The sequence below is a fragment of the Coregonus clupeaformis genome, chromosome 13 (genome assembly GCF_020615455.1).
Source record: "Coregonus clupeaformis isolate EN_2021a chromosome 13, ASM2061545v1, whole genome shotgun sequence".
Lineage (NCBI taxonomy): Eukaryota > Metazoa > Chordata > Actinopteri > Salmoniformes > Salmonidae > Coregonus > Coregonus clupeaformis.
The window spans coordinates 29814796-29837196 of NC_059204.1; the positions used below are offsets into that span (position 1 = coordinate 29814796).

At 46.3% G+C, this 22401-nt stretch overlaps 1 protein-coding gene across 1 annotated transcript in view; it reads left to right on the forward strand.

Annotated features, from left to right (window-relative positions):
* Positions 1-21745, forward strand: part of LOC121579224 (PDZ and LIM domain protein 4) — a 48640-nt gene extending 26895 nt beyond the window's left edge. The window contains exons 4-7 of the mRNA XM_041893625.2: positions 2781-3043; positions 3411-3586; positions 19169-19322; positions 20286-21745. Coding sequence (XP_041749559.1) covers positions 2781-3043; positions 3411-3586; positions 19169-19322; positions 20286-20490 — 798 coding nt within the window. The 3' untranslated portion in view covers positions 20491-21745. The remainder of the gene's footprint in view (positions 1-2780; positions 3044-3410; positions 3587-19168; positions 19323-20285) is intronic.
* The last annotated feature ends 656 nt before the right edge of the window (positions 21746-22401 follow it).

A 22401-nucleotide genomic window follows, 5' to 3' on the forward strand; every position in this document is an offset into this window, starting at 1 on the left:
AGTTCATATTCACTGCACCACATTCATCCAGGACTTCAGATCGTGAACTTGTGACCCCACATATTTAGTTGTTTGTTTCCAGTCCTGGGTGAAGTAATAACTAATCAGCCGGTAATCCCCAGAATGTCCAAATCTGTATTTTGGGTTGGCCCAGAGGTCTCTCTCCCTCTCCCCCTGTCAGCGGGCTGGGGAGCGGGTGGGGTCATGGAGAGCAGAGAACGGAGCACTAGCTAGCCCGCTGTTTGTCTGTCTGACAGGCTGCCTGCCTCCAGCCAGCCCTGGACACACTGTCCCCGTGCCTCTCTCTGGGATAGGAACAGGGATGATAAAGAGATGGTGTGTTTGGTTAGCGACGCAGAGCGCTATGTGAAAGCTTACTTTTCCAGGTCTGGGGGTTACCATGGGGAGGTGTAGTATGAGGGGGAGATTGTTAGGCAGGCATATGATTTTAATTAGTCTCCTCCCCATCCTCCTGCTCTTTACCTTTCCCTGACCAAACTCTGCAGTGTGTCGACTTGGGTAAAAGCAGTAAATCTCTCGTCCCCTCCTTCCCTCAGCCCTTATTACTATAATACATGTAGCTATAAGTCAGGCAGATTATTATTATTTTCCCCAGGAGTCCTGTGGTTCTGTCTAAATGGGCCCCAGTCTGAAAGGCATAACAACCCCCCCCTCCCCGGCTAGTCGCACAGGCTCAGTAGCCAGTCACCCAGAACCAAGGGCCATGCTTGGTCACTATTGTAAAACAGGTCAGTGAAATCTGATGACGGTCTGCATTTCCGAGCAGACAGAACTGCTTCTCATAAATACTTGCTGCTTTCTCTCTCCAGTCTTTCTCTCTGAGCTGGAGTCAAGGATTGAAGAAAGTGAGTATATCAGTCTCTCACATACAGTTCCTACATGGGAAAAACTGAGTGCCTGGTAGTACTGTAGCAACATTTGTTTTTGATTGCGTTGGTTTAAAAAACAAGATAAGGTTACTAGGTGATTTATCTGGTGATTTTAGATATGATTTAACAAAGCACACACTCTGTGGAAGGAGTGTCACCAGTTGGCACGGTCTCCATTTAACTATTTTATGTGCCATTTTAAAATCACCACTACAGACCGGCATATGTACGATAAATCAGTTTAATGGGACAGTCTGCTTACTATGATTTATTTAATGAAAGTAATGGTAGCTTCCATACCTAAAGAGCAACTTAAAAACACTTACAGGTCCTGAGTGTTACCAAACTGGCACTTTTAAAAAGCTATGCACCAGATGTGCTGCCTTTTTTTTATAAATCTGCCATCCACTCAAATCAAATATCTATTTGCTGCAGACACGAGGCCATAGAACTGCATATTATGGAAAAGTCTTCCAAATAGAGTAGTCTCGGCATTCAACTGAGACATAAACGTGTGTGCCAGGGATTTGAAGCAGACTTTACTCTCTCTCTCTCTCTCAGTTAATGTCAAAATTGCCACTCTATACGGGCAACATCCAAACATGTTTGTTCATTTACCGTGCTTGAATACAGTAAATAATCACGGAAGTTATCTGCACTCACTCTCATGAGGGTTTGGTGTAGCCAAAGTGTTTGCCAAGCAGCCCTGTCACATTTCCTCTTGGTGAGCTCGCTCAGGGCTCTGTGGCTTCTATTGTAACTGTCTGAGGGAGGCGCTGGAATCCATCCACACGTCATGTTTACACATTAAAGAAGTCGTAAAAGGCCAAGTTTTTACTGTCATGCCATTGCAGGAACACTTGGTAATACAATGCACTCTTATTATTTTTCTCTCCCTCTCTTGTACTCTTGTTGCCCAGACCTGAAAATGAAAGTCTTGCGGGTACAATTACTGATGGTTATCATTGGAATAAGAGGGAGGGGAGGGGTTGGAGGACTGCAGAGGGGGAGGGATTGGAGGACTGGTGGCTCAGCTACAGCTACACTCTTCTCTGGTAGTCCTCTCCTTGTCACCCCCTCTAGGAGCTGCTTGTCTGGGCTGGAGAGAGGGGAGCGGGCTTGGATATATGGCCCAAGCCCAGGGTTGGCGACGCAGCTTGGGGTGGGGTATGGCGTCCAGGGCTCGGCAGAGTGGTGATTTTAGAGATGGCGTGGGTGGTCCGGACCAGCCAGGGAACAAGGACCAGGCCACATCTGCTGAGATGAGACTGGGGTCCTGCTGCCAGCCTGGAGAGTCTGAACCTCTGCTTCCTGGGGCCAACCAGCGAAGTTACCCACCACTCAACACACACATGCGTTAATCAATGGTCTGGCTGGCTGTGTGGGATGACAACTATGTCTTGCACAACCATTTAAACAAGTCACTTGACATATTTACAGAGGATTTACAGAGGATTTTTGATTGTGTGCAGCCCACAATCGCCATTAAGTCACTATCTTTTGTTTGACAGACAGTCATACCACTAAAACCAGCTGTTAGAAAAGTGATAACATCAACAAAAGATTGCAATCCATCTTTATCTGTAGCTTGGAGAGATGAACACGCATGTAGCACTCACTACACTAGATTATCAGTGTAGTTTGTGGAAGTCTGTATCTGCAGAAGTAAACATTGAAATATTTGGTTACGTCGTTGTATAGTTTGTGCAGGTCCTTGCTAAAAAAAATGGACCTCTGTGCAAACAGTCACCTTCATGCCTTGGAGATGATGTAATTCATGTTTCCATAAATAATGTTAGGTAACAAACAAGCAGACTATGACAGATTATAGAATGAGCTAGAAGAAACAACCATACTTTTCTTAATGGCTCCTCTGTTCTCTATCTCCAGAATTTCCGACCCATCAGCTCCGGACCAATCACCGGTGGATACACCAGTGGCTACAGCAGCGGGTACAACAGCAGTGGTTACAACCGAAAACCCTCCTACGTTTCCGAGCCGCCGCACCTCAACAACGGCACCTCCAAGCAGCCCAACAACGTGCAGTACAACAACCCAGCCGGCCTGTACGCGCACAACAATGGCAACAACGGAGACAGAGACAGGGTCTTACCAAAACAAATGGGCGGCCTGAGCCTGAGCTCCCCACACAGGTGAGGCATGGCGGCCATGCGGAGTGGAAAAGCCATTTTGTTATCGTGTGGCCTCTCAGATGTTTGATAAATGTATGTGTTCTCCCAGAGTATAACCTCTGCAGTAGTTTCAAGATGTCCTGGTATATTCACCACGTCAATGTGAGGACCACATATGAAGTGTTGTATAATTTGTTCATCTTACAGTATCTTCTGGGATTTGTACTTTGTTAAACTGAATTTTCTTTTTACCATAAAAATAAATCTTGTCACAGCATTTACGAATTAAATCTATAAACAATACAACATTTAGTGGAGACATTTCAGTCACAGAAGCTGTTAGTCACACTGAATTCAAACTAAAAACAACTTAATTTATCTCTTTCAGCCCTGAGCCTCCGATGCATTCTCCTCTGGGCCGTAATGGGAACGCTCATAGTTTTGAAGTCACCACAGAGTCAGACGTGTACAAGATGCTGCAGGACCCGGAGGAGCCAGTCTCTGCACCCAAACAGTCCGGCTCCTTCAAATACCTACAGGGCATACTGGAGGCAGAGGATGGAGGTACCCTCATTTGTGGCTCTATATGACTGTCCGTTTATTTAGCTGTTTGTATATGCCATTCACTCTAGTTGTATGTATGTATTTATATATAAAATTCTCTCTCTCTCTCTCTCTCTCTCTCTCTCTCTCTCTCTCTCTCTCTCTCTCTCTCTCTCTCTCTCTCTCTCTCTCTCTCTCTCTCCTTATTTAAAAAAAGCTATTTTCTACATTGTAGAATGATAGTGAAGACATCAAAACTATGAAATAACACATATGTAGTAACCAAACAAGTGTTAAAGAAATTAAAATATATTTGAGATTCTTCAAATAGCCACCATTTGCCTTGATGACAGCTTTGCACACTCTTGGCATTCTCTCAACCAGCTTCATGTGGAATGCTTTTCCAACAGTCTTTAAGGAGTTCCCACATATGCTGAGCACTTGTTGGCTGCTTTTCCTTCACTCTGCGGTCCGACTCATCCCAAACCATCTCAATTTGGTTGAGGTCGGGGGATTGTGGAGGCCAGGTCATCTGATGCAGCACGCCATCACTTTCCTTCTTGGTAAAATAGCCCTTACACAGCCTGGAGGTGTGTTGGGTCATTGTCCTGTTGAAAAACAAATGATAGTCCCACTAAGCCCAAACCAGATGGGATGGCGTATTGCTGCAGAATGCTGTGGTAGCCATGCTGGTTAAGTGTGCCTTGACTTCTAAATAAATCACAGACGGTGTCACCAGCAAAGCACCCCCACACCATAACACCACCTCCATGCTTCACGGTGGGAAATACACATGCAGAGATCATCCGTTCACCCATACTGCGTCACACAAAGACACGGCGGTTGGAACCAAAAATCTCACATTTCGACTCCAGACCAAAGGACAGATTTCCACCAGTCTAATGTCCATTGCTCGTGTTTCTTGGCCCAAGCAAGTCTCTTCTTCTTATCGGTGTCCTTTAGTAGTGGTTTCTTTACAGCAATTTGACCATGAAGGCCTGATTCACACAGTCCCCTCTGAACAGTTGATGTTGAGATGTGTCTGTGACTTGAACTCTATGAAGCAATTATTTGGGCTGCAATTTCTGAGGCTGGTAACTCTAATGAACTTATCCTCTGCAGCAGAGGTAAGTCTGGGTCTTCCATTCCTGTGGCGGTCCTCATGAGAGCCAGTTTTATCATACCGCTTGATGGTTTTTGCGACTGCACTTGAAGAAACGTTAAAAGTTCTTGAAATTTTCCGTATTGACCTTCCGTAATATCCAAGATGGTGTAGCAGTGCGGTCGTGTACTCTGCGTGTCTGTAAATAGCCTGTTTTTTGTTTGTTTTTTAAATGTTTTTTTCGTACATATTTCCCTATCAAACTTTTCATCCTTCTACTAAATAGACACTGCTCAAAAAATAAAGGGAACACTTAAACAACACAATGGAACTCCAAGTCAATCACACTTCTGTGAAATCACTGTCCACTTAGGAAGCAACACTGATTTGACAATAAATGTCACATGATGTTGTGCAAATGGAATAGACAACAGGTGGAAATTATAGGCAATTAGCAAGACACCTCCAATAAAGGACTGGTTTTGCAGGTGGTGACCACAGACCACTTCTCAGTTCCTATGCTTCCTGGCTGATGTTTTGGTCACTTTTGAATGCTGGCGGTGCTTTCACTCTAGTGGTAGCATGAGACGGAGTCTACAACCCACACAAGTGGCTCAGGTAGTGCAGCTCATCCAGGATGGCACATCAATGCGAGCTGTGGCAAGAAGGTTTGCTGTGTCTGTCAGCGTAGTGTCCAGAGCATGGAGGCGCTACCAGGAGACAGGCCAGTACATCAGGAGACGTGGAGGAGGCCGTAGGAGGGCAACAACCCAGCAGCAGGACTGCTTCTCCGCCTTTGTGCAAGGAGGAGCAGGAGGAGCACTGCCAGAGCCCTGCAAAATGACCTCCAGCAGGCCACAAATGTGCATGTGTCTGCTCAAAAGGTCAGAAACAGACTCCATGAGGGTGGTATGAGGGTCCGACGTCCACAGGTGGGGGTTGTGCTTACAGCCCAACACCGTGCAGGACGTTTGGCATTTGCCAGAGAACACCAAGATTGGCAAATTCGCCACTGGCGCCCTGTGCACAGATGAAAGCAGGTTCACACTGAGCACATGTGACAGACGTGACAGAGTCTGGAGACGCCGTGGAGAACGTTCTGCTGCCTGCAACATCCTCCAGCATGACCGGTTTGGCGGTGGGTCAGTCATGGTGCGGGGTGGCATTTCTTTGGGGGGCCGCACAGCCCTCCATGTGCTCGCCAGAGGTAGCCTGACTGCCATTAGGTACCGAGATGAGATCCTCAGACCCCTTGTGAGACCATATGCTGGTGCGGTTGGCCCTGGGTTCCTCCTAATGCAAGACAATGCTAGACCTCATGTGGCTGGAGTGTGTCAGCAGTTCCTGCAAGAGGAAGGCATTGATGCTATGGACTGGCCCGCCCGTTCCCCAGACCTGAATCCAATTGAGCACATCTGGGACATCATGTCTCGCTCCATCCATGCTTTAGTCCAGGTCTGGGAGGAGATCCCTCAGGAGACCATCCGCCACCTCATCAGGAGCATGCCCAGGCGTTGTAGGGAGGTCATACAGGCACGTGGCGGCCACACACACACTACTGAGCCTCATTTTGACTTGTTTTAAGGACATTACATCAAAGTTGGATCAGCCTGTAGTGTGGTTTTACACTTTAATTTTGAGGGTGACTCCAAATCCAGACCTCCATGGGTTGATACATTTGATTTCCATTGATCATTTGTGTGATTTTGTTGTCAGCACATTCAACTATGTAAAGAAAAAAGTATTTAATAAGATTATTTCATTCATTCAGATCTAGGATGTGTTATTTTAGTGTTCCCTTTATTTTTTTGAGCAGTGTACTTTCCTGCAACCCGCCTCACTCGATGTGGAACGGATTCTATTATTGACTTACCTTTTATCTAGAATCTCCAGTTGAAACTAGCTAGCCAGCTAACTAGCTACTTGCTATTAGCCACCGTTAGCGGTTTTCACCCAGAACATCGGATTTTCTGCCGGAATAACTGAATCACTGGACCTTTTAACTCCGGATCATTGCAACTAGCTAGCTGCAAACGAATGGATGTTGCTGTTGGCTAATCACCACTGCCCCCAACGCAAGCACCAGTTAGCCTTGAGCTAGCCTCGAGCCAGGCCCATATCCCGGCTATCTACCCCTCTGTCTACCGGACGGGAGTAGCCAGCTAACTAGCTACTTGCTATTAGCCACCGTTAGCGGTTTTTCACCATTGTCTGTGGCCTGCACTACCTACCAGCCAGCTCTAGCCTGGACTATTATCGGCCAGTCTGCACTGTCTGCACATCGCGTTATCGACCCAGAACATATCGGTTTTTCTGCCGGAATCACTGAATCACTGGACCTTTTAACTCCGGATCATCGCAACTAGCTAGCTGCAACCAAATGGATGTTGTTGGCTAATCAGCCTTGAGCTAGCCTCGAGTCAGGCCCATCTCCCGGCTATCTACCTCTGTCAACCGGACGGGACCTCCTAGAGTTGACACGGAGCCCCGCCGATCCATCACGACTGGTCTGCCGATGTAATCGTCTGTGGTTTCAACAGGCTTCCCGTTGCGACGACCACGAAGATCCATCTGCTAGCCCCGGCCCGCTAGCACACGCAAAGAACAGCCGTGCTTCCTGCTAGCCTGTGCTGTAGCACCAATTCGAACTGCTCTCGGACTCACATTTTGCTGTTCACTGGACCTTATGATCACTCAGCTGCACAGCTGATGCCTGCTGGACTATTCCTTTACACGGTACCCTGTCCTGTTGATCTGTTTAGCCTCAGCCCAAACTTTCATTGCCATTACCAGTTGTTGCCTTAACTTTCTCGAATAACACCTGTGATTGCTTTATGCCTCTCTCCCATGTCAATATGCCTTGCCTATTGCTGTTCCAGTTAGTTCTTATTATACAATTTCACTGTAAAGCCCCAAGTCCCTCTCAAACTGCCTCAAATAGCTCCTTTGTTCCACCCCCCATACACACGGAGACCGGCTCAATCGGTGCCTCCAGTGATGCTATCTCTTTCATTGTTACCCAACGCTTAGGTTTACCTCCACTGTACTCATATCCTTCCATATCCTTGTCTGTACATAATGCCCTGAATCTATTCTACAACGCCCGGAAATCTGCCCCCTTTACTCTCTGTACCCAACGCACTAGAAGACCAGTTCTTAAAGCCTTTAGCCGTATCCTTATTCTAGTCCTCCTCTGTTCCTCTGGTGATGTAGAGGTTAACCCAGGCCCTGCAGCCCCCAGTATCACTCCTACTCCCCAGGAGCTTTCATTTGTTGACTTCTGTAACCATAAAAGCATTGGTTTTTTGCATGTTAACATCAGAAGCCTCCTCCCTAAGTTTGAGTTATTCACTGTGTTAGCACACTCCGCCAACCCTGATGTTCTAGCAGTGTCTGAATCCTGGCTTAGGAAGGCCACCAAAAATTCTGAAATGTCCATCCCCAACTACAACATTTTCCGTCTAGATAGAACTGCCAAAGGGGGTGGAGTTGCAATCTACTGTAGAGAGCCTGCAGCGCTCTATCATACTATCCAGGTCTGTGCCCAAACAGTTTGAGCTCCTACTTCTAAAAATCCACCTTTCCAGAAATAAGTCTCTCACTGTTGCCGCTTGCTACAGACCCCCCTCAGCCCCCAGCTGTGCCCTGGACACCATATGTGAATTGATTGCCCCCCATCTATCCTCAGAGTTCGTACTGCTTGGTGACCTAAACTGGGATATGCTTAACACCCCGGCCATCCTACAATCCAAACTAGATGCCCTCAATCTCACACAAATTATCAAGGAACCTACCAGGTACAACCCTAAATCCGTAAACATGGGCACCCTTATAGATATCATCCTGACTAACTTACCCTCTAAATACACCTCCACTGTCTTCAACCAGGATCTCAGTGATCACTGCCTTATTGCCTGGGTCCGCGGTCAAACGACCACCCCTCATCACTGTCAAACGCTCCCTAAAACACTTCAGCAAGCAGGCCTTCCTAACTGACCTGGCACAGGTATCCTGGATGGATATCGATCTCATTCCGACAGTAGAGGATGCCTGGTTGTTCTTTAAAAGTACTTTCCTCTCAATCTTAAATAAGCATGCCCCATTCAAAAAATTCAGAACTAATAACAGATATAGCCCCTGGTTCTCCTCAGACTTGACTGCCCTTGACCAGCACAAAAACATCCTGTGGCATACTGCATTAGTGTCGAATATGCAACTTTTCAGGGAAGTGAGGAACCAATATACACAAGCAGTTAGGAAAGCAAAGGCTAGCCTTTTCAAACAGAAATTTGCATCCTGTAGCACTAACTCCAAAAAGTTTTGGGACACTGTAAAGTCCATGGAGAATAAGAGCACCTCCTCCCAGCTGCCCACTGCACTGAGGCTAGGAAACACTATCACCACCGATAAATCTACAATAATCGAGAATTTCAACAAGCATTTTGCTATGGCTGGCAATGCTTTCCACCTGGCTACCACTACCCCGGTCACCAGCTCTGCACACTCCGCTGCAACTTGCCCATGCCCCCCCCCTCCGCTTCTCCTTCACACAAATTCAGACAGCTGATGTTCTGAAAGAGCTGCAAAATCTGGACCACTACAAATCATCTGGGCTAGACAATCTGGACCCTTTCTTTCTAAAATTAGCCGCCGAAATTGTCGCAACCCCTATTACTAGCCTGTTCAACCTCTCTTTCGTATCGTCTGAGATCCCCAGAGATTGGAAAGCTGCTGGGGTCATCCCCCTCTTCAAAGGGGGTGACACTCTAGATCCAAACTGTTACAGACCTATATCCATCCTGCCCTGCCTTTCGAAAGTATTTGAAAGCCAAGTTAACAAACAGATCACCGACCATTTCGATTCACACCGTACCTTCTCCGCTATGCAATCCGGTTTCCGAGCTGGTCATGGGTGCACCTCAGCCACGCTCAAGGTCCTAAACGATATTATAACCGAGATCGATAATAGACAGTACTGTGCAGCCGTCTTCATCGACCTGGCCAAGGCTTTCGACTCTGTCAACCACCGCATTCTTATTGGCAGACTAAATAGCCTTGGTTTCTCAAAATACATTTACGTTTTTTTTTGGGGGGGGTAGAAGGATTACTTATCCTATCCCAGGTGTTCCTTAAAGAGGTGGGGTTTCAAATGTCTCCAGAAGGTGGTGAGTGACTCCGCTGTCCTGGCGTCGTGAGGGAGCTTGTTCCACCATTGGGGTGCCAGAGCAGCGAACAGTTTTGACTGTGCTGAGCGGGAACTGTGCTTCAGCAGAGGTAGGGGAGCCAGCAGGCCAGAGGTGGATGAACGCAATGCCCTCGTTAGGGTGTAGGGACTGATCAGAGCCTGAAGGTACGGAGGTGCCGTTCCCCTCACAGCTCCGTAGGCAAGCACCATGGTCTTGTAGCAGATGCGAGCTTCAACTGGAAGCCAGTGTAGTGTGCGGAGGAGCGGGGTGACGTAAGAACTTGGGAAGGTTGAACACCAGACGGGCTGCGGCATTCTGGATGAGTTGTAGGGGTTTAATGGCACAGGCAGGGAGCCCAGCCAACAGCGAGTTGCAGTAATCCAGACGGGAGATGACAAGTGCCTGGATTAGGACCTGTGCCGCTTCCTGTGTAAGGCAGGGTCGTACTCTCCGAATGTTGTAGAGCATGAACCTACAGGATCGGGTCACCGCCTTGATGTTAGCGGAGAACGACAGGGTGTTGTCCAGGGTCACGCCAAGGCTCTTCGCACTCTGGGAGGAGGACACAACGGAGTTGTCAACCGTGATGGCGAGATCATGGAACGGGCAGTCCTTCCCCGGGAGGAAGAGCAGCTCCGTCTTGCCAAGGTTCAGCTTGAGGTGGTGATCCGTCATCCATACTGATATGTCTGCCAGACATGCAGAGATGCGATTCGCCACCTGGTTATCAGAAGGGGGAAAGGAGAAGATTAGTTGTGTGTCGTCTGCGTAGCAATGATTGGAGAGGCCATGTGAGGATATGACAGAGCCAAGTGACTTGGTGTATAGCGAGAATAGGAGAGGGCCTAGAACTGAGCCCTGGGGGACACCAGTGGTGAGAGCACGTGGTGCGGAGACGGCTTCTCGCCACACTACTTGTGCGGAGACGGCTTCTCGCCACACTACTTGGTAGGAGCGACCGGTCAGGTAGGACGCAATCCAAGGGTGAGCCGCGCCGGAGATGCCCAGCTCAGAGAGGGTGGAGAGGAGGATCTGATGGTTCACAGTATCAAAGGCAGCAGACAGGTCTAGAAGGACAAGAGCAGAGAAGAGAGAGTTAGCTTTAGCAGTGCGGAGAGCCTCCGTGACACAGAGAAGAGCAGTCTCAGTTGAATGACCAGTCTTGAAACCTGACTGGTTTGGATCAAGAAGGTCATTCTGAGAGAGATAGCAAGAGAGTTGGCTAAAGACGGCACGCTCAATAGTTTTTGAGAGAAAAGAAAGAAGGGATACTGGTCTGTAGTTGTTGACATCGGAGGGATCGAGTGTAGGTTTTGTGAGAAGGGGTGCAACTCTCGCTCTCTTGAAGACGGAAGGGACATAGCCAGCGGTCAAGGATGAGTTGATCAGCGGGGTGAGGTAAGGGAGAAGGTCACCGGAGATGGTCTGGAGAAGAGAGGAGGGGATAGGGTCAAGAGGGCAGGTTGTTGGGCGGCCGGCCGTCACAAGTCGCAAGATTTTATCTGGAGAGAGAGGGGAGAAAGAAGTCAAAGCATAGGGTAGGGCAGTGTGAGCAGGACCAGCAGTGTCATTTGACGTAACAAACGAGGATCGGATGTCGTCAGCCTTCTTTTCAAAATGGTTGATGAAGTCATCCACAGAGAGGGAGGAGGGGGGGAGGGGGAGGAGGATTCAGCAGGGAGGAGAAGGTGGCAAAGAGCTTCCTAGGGTTAGAGGCAGATGCTTGGAATTTAGAGTGGTAGAAAGTGGCCTTAGCAGCAGAAACAGATGAAGAAAATGTAGAGAGGAGGGAGTGAAAAGATGCCAGGTCCGCAGGGAGTCTAGTTTTCCTCCATTTCCGCTCGGCTTCCCGGAGCCCTGTTCTGTGAGCTCGCAATGAGTCATCAAGCCACGGAGCTGGAGGGGAGGACCGAGCCAGCCGTGAGGATAGGGGACATAGAGAGTCAAAGGATGCAGAAAGGGAGGAGAGGAGGGTTGAGGAGGCAGAATCAGGAGATTGGAGGGAGAAGGATTGAGCAGAGGGAAGAGATGATGGGATGGAAGAGGAGAGGGTAGCGGGAGAGAGAGAGCGAAGGTTGCGACGGCGCATTACCATCTGAGTAGGGGCAGAGTGAGTAGTGTTGGAGGAGAGCGAAAGAGAAAAGGATACAAAGTAGTGGTCGGAGACATGGAGGGGAGTTGCAGTGAGATTAGTAGAAGAACAGCATCTAGTAAAGATGAGGTCAAGCGTATTGCCTGCCTTGTGAGTATGGGGGGACGGTGAGAGGGTGAGGTCAGGGGAGGAGTGGAAAGAAGGAGGCAGAGAGAAATGAGTCAAAGGTAGACGTAGGGAGGTTGAAGTCCCCCAGAACTGTGAGGGGTGAGCCATCCTCAGGAAAGGAACTTATCAAGGCGTCAAGCTCATTGATAAACTCTCCAAGGGAACCTGGAGGGCGATAGATGACAAGGATATTAAGCTTAAATGGGCTAGTGACTGTGACAGCATGGAATTCAAATGAGGAGATAGACAGATGGGTCATGGGGAAAAATAGAGAATGTCCACTTGGGAGAGATGAGGATTCCTGTGCCACCACCCCGCTGACCAGATGCTCTCGGGGTATGCGAGAACACATGGTCAGACGAGGAGAGAGCAGTAGGAGTAGCAGTGTTTTCAGTGGTAATCCATGTTTCCGTCAGCGCCAAAAAGTTGAGGGACTGGAGGGTAGCATAGGCTGAGATGAACACTGCCTTGTTGGCAGCAGAACGGCAGTTCCAGAGGCTGCCTGAGACCTGGAACTCCACGTGGGTGGTGCGTGCAGGGACCACCAGGTTAGAGAGGCAGCAGCCACGCGGTGTGAGGCGTTTGTATAGCCTGTGCGGAGAGGAGAGAACAGGGATAGGCAGAGGCATAGTTGACAGGCTGCAGAAAATGGCTACAATAATGCAAAGGAGATCGGAATGAAGTGAACTAAACATCTGGGAAAGGAGAGAGCGGGGCCTCCCTCACCACAACACCCAAATAGAACTCTCCCAACTTCCACCTCAGAAACTATAATTGTTGTAAACTACAGCGGTTCAATGTTTTCTAGGAATAGACTAACTTAGTTTATTCAGCTAGCTAACTAGGTACAGTATTCTTCCGTGAAAATCGTCCAGGGCACCTAGTCATAAGACGCCACAGCCAGCTAGCATGCCGGACTCCAACAACACGGTTTAGCACCAATACTCGGCCACAACAAACCACCAGTGTGTCAACACGCCAAGCAGATCGTTCGTGTCCGTGTCTAACGTTGTGGGTTAGTCCCGACAGCTTGAGCGAGTCCGTCGTCAACTTATTCAGCCAGTTAGTTAGCTAGAATAGTTAGCATACTAGCTAGCCATTGCTTTCAGACAAAGAAGAAACCCCTCCTTTCACGGCACGAACATACAGAGAGAGCCAAACTAACGTTAACTAGTCACCCATGTCCCGAATTCCTTGAACGACTGTGGCTACCAATATGTAAAAATAACACAAATGTAGGTTATGACTTACCCTTAGCAGCTACTGTTAGCTAGCCAAGTGCAAAGCTAGCCACTGAATTGACTCAGCCAGTTCGCGTCTGTTCGCTAGGTCGTTCCAGCTATTGTTTACTAGTTGCTATCCAGGTAGCAACAAGCTAGCTAAATTTCAAGCACAGTAGCCACTTACTACCTAACGTTAACAGTTCAGACAATGAGGTTAGAAAACAGCTGAATGGTATGTAATTATTGTAGGCAGCCAGCTGGCGTAATTACAGGCACTCTCAGGCGTGAAACAACTATACCGTTGCTAATAGTTGCCAGTAGCTACCCGCTAGGTAGTGGGTTAGCCAGCTAGCTTCGTGCTTCACCGGGCTCAGCCGAATACAATACTAACCTACAATAATTACATACAACAACCCACGATAACTACCTACAATACCTAACTACAATCTAAATACATAGTTTAAGCCTTACTTGACAAAGCCCAAACTATGTATAAAGCCAAGCTTACCCGACGACCTCACCCGACAACCTCCTTTAAATTACACTTTGGATGATGACTGCCTCGCCTGGTTCACCAACTACTTCTCAGAGTTCAATGTGTCAAATCGGAGGGCCTGTTGTCTGGACCTATGGCAGTCTCTATGGGGGTGCCACAGGGTTCAATTCTTGGGCCGACTCTTTTCTCTGTGTATATCAATGATGTCCCTCTTGCTGCTGGTGATTCTCAGATCCACCTCTACGCAGACAACACCATTTTGTATACATCTGGCCCATCATTGGACAGTGTGTTAACAAACCTCCAAATGAGCTTCAATGCCATACAACACTCCTTCCGTGGCCTCCAACTGCTCTTAAACACAAGTAAAACTAAATGCATGCTCTTCAATCGAACGCTGCTGGCACCCGCCCACCCGACTAGAATAACTACTCTCGACAGGTCTGACCTAGAGTATGTGGACAACTACAAATACCTAGGTGTCTGGTTAGACTGTAAACTCCCCTTCCAGACTCACATTAAGCATCTCCAATCCAAAGTTAAATCTAGAATCAGCTTCCTATTTCGCAACAAAGCCTCCTTCACTCATGCTACCAAACATGCCCTCGTAAAACTGACTATCCTACCGATCCTTGACTTTGGCGATGTCATTTACAAAATAGCCTCCAACACTCTACTCAGCAAATTGGATGTAGTCTATCACAGTGCCATCCGTTTTGTCACCAAAGCCCCATATACTACCCACCACTGTAACCTGTACACTCTTGTTGGCTGGTCCTCACTACATATTCGTCGCCAAACCCACTGGCTCCAGGCCATCTATAAATCACTGCTAGGCAAATCCCCTCCTTATCTTAGCTCATTGGTCACCATAGCAACACCCACCCGTAGTATGCGCTCCAGCAGGTATATCTCACTGGTCATCCCCAAAGCCAACACCTCCTTTGGCCGCCATTCCTTCCAGTTCTCTGCTGCCAATGACTGGAACGAACTGCAAAAATCTCTGAAGCTGGAGACTCTTATCTCCCTCACTAACTTTAAGCATCAGTTGTCAGAGCAGCTTACCGATCACTGCACCTGTACACAGCCCATCTGAAATTAGCCCACCCAACTACCTCATCCCCATGTTATTTATTTTGCTCATTTGCACCCCAGTATCTCTTTTTGCACATCATCTCTTGCACATCCAACATGCCAGGGTTAATACTAATTGTAATTATTTTGCACTATGGCCTATTTATTGCCTTACCTCCATAACTTGCTATATTTGCACACACTGTATATATATATATATTTTCTGTTGTATTTTTGACTTTATGTTTTGTTTTACCCCATATGTAACTCTGTTGTTTTTAGCGCACTGCTTTGCTTTATCTTGGCCAGGTCGCAGTTGTAAATGAGAACTTGTTCTCAACTGGCTTACCTGGTTAAATAAAAAATGTCTTAAAGTAATTATGGACTGTCATTTCTCTTTGCTTAATTGAGCTGTTCTTGCCATAATAGGGCTATCTTCTGTGTACCCCCCACCCACCACCCACCACCACCTTGTCACGACACAACTGATTGGCTCAAACGCATTAAGAAGGAAAGAAATTCCACTAATTAACTTTTAACAAGGCACACCTGTTAATTGAAACGCATTCCAGGTGACTACCTCATGAAGCTGGTTGAGAGAATGCCAAGAGTGTGCAAAGCTGTCATCAAGGCAAAGAGTGGCTATTTGAAGAATCTCAAATATAAATTATTTTGATTTGTTTAACACTTTTTTTGGTTACTACATGATTCCATATGTGTTATTTCATAGTTTTTATGTCTTCACTATTATTCTACAATGTAGAAAATAGTAAAAATAAAAACCCTTGAATGAGTAGGTATGTTCATACTTTTGACTGGTACTGTATGTACTCATGTTTGTTTATGTACGCTAGATATGTTTGTATATTTGAGCTAAATAGTTTCCTCTGGAAGTGGAGCGTGTGATTAATTCCAGACACAGGAGTGTGTGTGTGTGGCAAAACAACCTGAGAAATTACTTCCTGGTGTGTATTTTGAACTGTTTTCACATTCCAAAAAGTAGGCCTAGGCTCTCTGAAGTCCTTAGGAGTCATGTGATATTTTAGGATCAGCCTCTTACCTCATGGCCAGGCCCTAGCTCCTCACGGAGAACCCAAACAGACTAGATAATCCATAGGAACCAGACATGCTGTCTGTCAGAGCGCCCTGAGAAGGTTTTGGATTAACTCCAGGCCATGTTTTTCTTTGAATTTGGCGCTAATCACTTGCAGGTGTTACAGGGGATTAAGGAAGAGAGAACTCAATAATGGTTTCAACATAATTAGATTAAATGGCACCAGGACGATTCACCTGCTGCACAGTTATTTTTTTCACGACCACAAAAGGCGTCATTGACACTGGGTTAAGCTGCTGACACACCTTGGGGTTTACTCTAGACTCTTCACTGAATCTCTGTCTGTGCTTGTTGCTCTCGGTCTGGAAATCATTGCTTTATGTTCTGCTGAAGGAGTTTCTACGATGTTTTTCCAGCTCAGAGTTGACGTTTAGACAGAGAGGAGCATTTTGACTGTGTGTGATATTTTCATCCTTTAAAAAAAATAATACGTTCCTGTTTTGAAAATTTTGGCATCCCTGGGATTTCCAGGGAGACCAAACGAGTTGGTATGTTTGAGCCCCACAGTCTCTGATGTCACCATCTGTGGTGTCAGACCGGGTGGAGAGGAGACGATGGCGTGACAGATTGGTATAGCCAGGGAGTTCACTCTAATAATAAACACAATCACTGAGGAATCCGGCACTTATAGTGACATACTGTATAATAGTCAGACAGACATAGGAGGGAAGCCATCATATATTTACTTTACTTTACTTTACTTTTGAGGATGCAGATGTGACACACGTTGTACCGCCTGTAGTTCAAAAATAAACAAGTCAACTCTGAAGTCTCCGCCAACCCCCTGTGTAGGAGTGTAACCTTTTTGAAGTTGTTAAAAATAAGAAATATAGACCGGGTTACATCATGTTGATTTTGTTTCTGTTTATCCAGAAATGTGACTCCCATTAGCCACTGCAGGTAGCCACTATCTGGATTATTAAAAGCTGCTCTAATAACTAAGATGAATAGTTGGAAAGTCACTTTTTTTAGTGGACAGGGCACCGGATCTACAACTTGGGGAGATCACAGGCTATGAACTCTATTCATTAAGACTTCTTAGTAGACATCATTCCTACAGATATAGGATCCTAATATGACCTATATTGTCATAGCAAAATAATCCTGCAGCAACATAATGTTGCTTGATCGGTGGTTAGGCTATTAGCTGGCCAAAAGTAGGCTATGTAAAGTGCAATGCTGTTACTATAACCGTGTGTTAGTGTGGGTTTTCAGTGAATTTATGTAAATCACAACGCTCATCTTCATTTCCTGCGGTGCAGGAACATTCTCAGTAACAAAATAGTGATCAAATGAAGATCCTACATCTGTATGTTACTTCCCCTCTCCTATGAAGCTTATGGATGTGAGTTTCACAGGGGGCAGCTCTCCATGTCTGCTTGATAAGACGGTTGTCTGAGACATGAAGCGTATCTGTCAAATGACGCTAGCACTGCTTAGTGGCTCTGTACACTGTACAAGTCTTATGATTAAACCTCCCTCCCACTTGTGAGCATCCCATGACGAGTGCAATGATGACTAAAGGCGTAATAGACCAATTATTATGGCAAAAACAGACCCTGTTGTTAGTCAAACCTCTTAAAGTCACAGAGCATTAGTGAAGTGATGGAAACTTCTTTGTCAAGTACCAGGTACTTCACCAGTATGGTGGGTAGGCCATGCCAGAGCCAGGGGCAGTGGCATGCTGGGTTAATGGGGCCTGTTGGCACCTCATCACTCCGTGGTTCAGAGAGAGTGTGATTGTAGCACTCTGGTGTGATGGTCTGCTCCTTAATATGGAATGTTTGCTCTGCCAGGCAGCTGCCGCTTTCATCTCCTAATTGATGTGTTCCTGCTGTGTGTCAGGTCCTGGCATCGGCCCTGGCATCCCTGATATGTGAACGGAGGGTGAGCGATGAGGGGGTGGGGGGTGTGTGAGAGGTAGAGATGGGTGGAGAGAGGGGTATAGAGGGGGAGAGTGAATGAAGAGATGGGGAAGAAAGAGGTAGAGGCTGGCGGTGTGAGTGCCACTCTGGCCTTCTGTCTGTATCCCTTCCATACCCTCCGAGGGTAACACAAAGGGAGGGAAGTGGTAGCTGAGGAGTGATGTCTCTGTGGTGGACGGGAGCTGACCTTGGTGCCTCCCTGAACCAAGTGTGAACACCCTTAATTCTTCCATCGCCATCCTTTAACTCATGGCTGACCACTGCCTTCTGAGCTGTCATATACTGGTGTAGGGTGAAGTTGCCCCTAGACTCTGATCTTGGGTAAATGTGTCATCTTCCCCAACTAATAGTCTAGGATCGGGGGAGGGGAAGCTGATCCTAGATCTGTACCTAGGCGAAACTTCACCCCGTAGCCTCATACAGTACCTGGAACATTACCTTAATTACCTTCACCCCGTAGCCTCATACAGTACCTGGAACATGACCTTAATTACCTTCACCCCGTAGCCTCATACATTACCTGGAACATGACCTTAATTACCTTCACCCCGTAGCCTCATACATTACCTGGAACATTACCTTAATTACCTTCACCCCGTAGCCTCATACAGTACCTGGAACATGACCTTAATTACCTTCACCCCGTAGCCTCATACATTACCTGGAACATTACCTTAATTACCTTCACCCCGTAGCCTCATACATTACCTGGAACATTACCTTAATTACCTTCACCCCGTAGCCTCATACAGTACCTGGAACATGACCTTAATTACCTTCACCCCGTAGCCTCATACAGTACCTGGAACATTACCTTAATTACCTTCACCCCGTAGCCTCATGCAGTACCTGGAACATTACCTTAATTACCTTCACCCCGTAGCCTCATACATTACCTGGAACATTACCTTAATTAACTTCACCCCGTAGCCTCATACAGTACCTGGAACATTACCTTAATTACCTTCACCCCGTAGCCTCATACAGTACCTGGAACATTACCTTAATTAACTTCACCCCGTAGCCTCATACAGTACCTGGAACATTACCTTAATTACCTTCACCCCTTAGCCTCATACATTACCTGGAACATTACCTTAATTACCTTCACCCCTTAGCCTCATACAGTACCTGGGACATTACCTTAATTACCTTCACCCCTTAGCCTCATACAGTACCTGGAACTCTGCTGGTCTTAACTGAGGTGTTTTCTTTGTCCACAGGTGTGTCCCCCACTGACAGGTCAGGAGTGAGAGGCCTAAGGTCCCCAGTTCAATCCCCAGTCCCTAAATTGGGCAGCCCCATTCCCGGCCCCATGGGCCCGATGCCTGGCCTACAGAAACTCCCCCAGTGCACGCGCTGTGGCAACGGCATAGTGTGAGTCATTCAAATCAAATTTTATTTGTCACATACACGTGTTTAGCAGATGTTATAGCGGGTCTAGCGAAATGCTTGTGCTTCTAGCTCCGACAGTGCAGTAATATCTAACCATTTTCCAACATATACACACAAAACTAGTAAGGAATGGAATTTAAGAAAAATATACATGTATGGACAAGCAATGACAGAGCGGCATGGACTAAGATACAGTAGAATAGTATAGAATGCAGTAAATACATATGAGATGAGTAATGCAAGATAGAACCAAGAGGATAACAACGATGCTGCAGACTAGGTGTGCGTCCCAAATAGCACCCTTTTCCCTCTAGTGTGCTACTTTTGACCAGAGACTACATAGGGGATAGGGTGCTATTTGGGATGCAGTTTAGTCCCGCTCCAACAGGTCTAAGCTAATAAGAGGGAAAACGATGTCCCATATATCACTTTAAATAATTCAACCTCTGCGCCACGCCCTATCCTCCTCAGGAACCCAGACGTGCTGGTAATCCCCACACTGCTCTAGCACCATGGATAAACAGTGATGTAATTTGAACATGACTGTTGTGGAGGCTTAGCTCAATGGATCTGTTGTGTAGTGTTTACACTGGGTTTTAGGCAGGGCACTAAAGAATGTACCTACTGTTAAAGCAGTAGTGGGTAGGATAAAGGGCTGGATACAGGGGACATTCAAATTCAAAGAGTTATGGCTGTTTTTGAAGCTATTTAATCCTTATTGGTTATGCAAATACTCACATCCATGAATGGCATACTTGTAACTTAAATACACAGTGACATACTTAAATATGCAAATTAATGATATTCAAATAGCTCTTAATTGCTTCTCAATAATTAAATAAATTATCTTTAACATTTCACTAACGTAGGCACTTTGTGACAACTGCTGATGTAAAAAGGGCTTTATGAAATGCATTTGATTGACTAATAACATGGTCTGTATAGGGGCACCATCGTGAAGGCCAGAGACAAACTGTACCACACAGAGTGCTTCATGTGTGACGACTGCGGCCTGAACCTCAAGCAGAAGGGCTACTTCTTCATTGAGGAGAACCTGTACTGTGAGACCCACGCCATGGCCCGTGTCCAGCCTCCTGAGGGATATGATGTGGTTGCAGTCTACCCCAACTCCAAGGTTGAACTGGTCTGAGCTGGACAGACTTTAAACACAACCCTTCTGTCTTAACCACAGCTCCCAGCAGGTAGCAAGGTCTTCTATTTCCAATCCAATACACTACATGTCTAAGCTGTCGCCGGAAAAGATGTCAGTTGAGAGTGGGATACTGGAGAGAGGTGTGCAGAGGTTTCTAGTCTCTCTTTAGCTCTTTCCCACATACTGTACAGCATACTATTACTATTTCTGACAGACTTTACATTTTTACCCCTGCTGAGTAAAAAAACAATGTGAGGGCTTTTCTTTGTGTCAATAGCACCTTTAGATCTTGTTGAAACATAAGCAATATGCAACCGAATGACATCTCACATCTGGGGGTGGTTTTCTATTTTTAACCCTGCTGACTAAAATGCAGTTAGTGGAATGGAATTAGGGTCAAGCACCTGACTGTGACTGGAATTTAACTTTCACTGCTTCTCACGGTTTCTACAGTTAAAGAACTCCAGCTTCATTACATCTGGTGAAGTACATTCCAGTGCCACACGAGAAAGCCGTTTGTCTCTCCCACTGTAGCAGCTTTTAAAAAGCTGTGGGGAGCAGAGACGCAAGGACATGGAAAACAATGAAATCCAGCCCGTGAATCTAGGAACATGCGGGAATAATCAATCTATTTAGGTTCTGTGGCACATTTTGTAGAAACAGACAGACAGTGCTTGTTGGCTGAGGGACGGTATTTGAAAGAGTATATTGTTTTCTTCTTGTTTGACATGTATAGTCATAGCCAAGTCCACTGAATTAATCAGACTTCTACATTTCCAGGGAGGGATGGCATTTATGTGCTTTAGGAAATGACAAAAATATTCACGCTGGGAACAAAGTCTCTTCCCCTGAAATTGTAGGATGAACAATAGTTGGATGAAAAGTGCTATTTGTAAAATATTTGATTCTTTAAAAAAAAAAACAAGTTTTTTTTTTTTTTTTTCTCCATCTCATAGTGCTTGTTATTCGATATCCACCATAACCCTAACGTTTAGCTACTGGAATGCCAACTAGGACAGTAGTTTGTAAATTATTTGTGTGTTTTTAGTTGTAATTGTACATATTTGTTTCATGTCTGTTTAACAAACATAACTAGTCACTCTGCCTTCACACGTCTGTGTGGTTTTAAGTGCTTACTGTGTGTAGTCACAGAATCCTCTCGTGTTTAACTTATTGTTTTGCAGACACATTTCACTCTGGTTTCTTCGATTTGTTTTTTAAGATATAATAAAGTGAAAAATAAGTAATCATACTCATGATTCAGCATTTATTTATTTTTTACAGGCATAATTAATTTATTGTGGAATGTTTTGAAATAGTAGTTTAACTTGCCTGTGGACACCGGCGTAAAAATAGCAAGGGGTTCCAATATGTGGAGTTTTATATCCTGTCCATGACAAGACACGTTACCAACAGCATGTCCTCAGACCGCCAGCACGACACGTTACCAACAGCATGTCCTCAGACCGCCAGCACGACACGTTACCAACAGCATGTCCTCAGACCGCAAGCACGATACGTTACCAACAGCATGTCCTCAGACCGCCAGCACGACACGTTACCAACAGCATGTCCTCAGACCGCCAGCACGACACGTTACCAACAGCATGTCCTCAGACCGCCAGCACGACACGTTACCAACAGCATGTCCTCAGACCTCCAGCTTGGAGTCAAGGCTTGGGTCTCAAATGGCACACTATTGCCTACGTAGTGCACTGCTTTGGTGCCATTTGGACGCACAGAAGTTGACTGATCCAAACCCAGAGACATCTACTTCCTAGAGACCTTATTTGTTTGAAATTCCGGTGCCACAAAATGGGTTTCATGTTTTCACAGCATTGCCTCTTACGACATGTTAATGGGCTGTGAGAACATGTTTTAATTTGTCACAAGCAGACTTTAGTGATA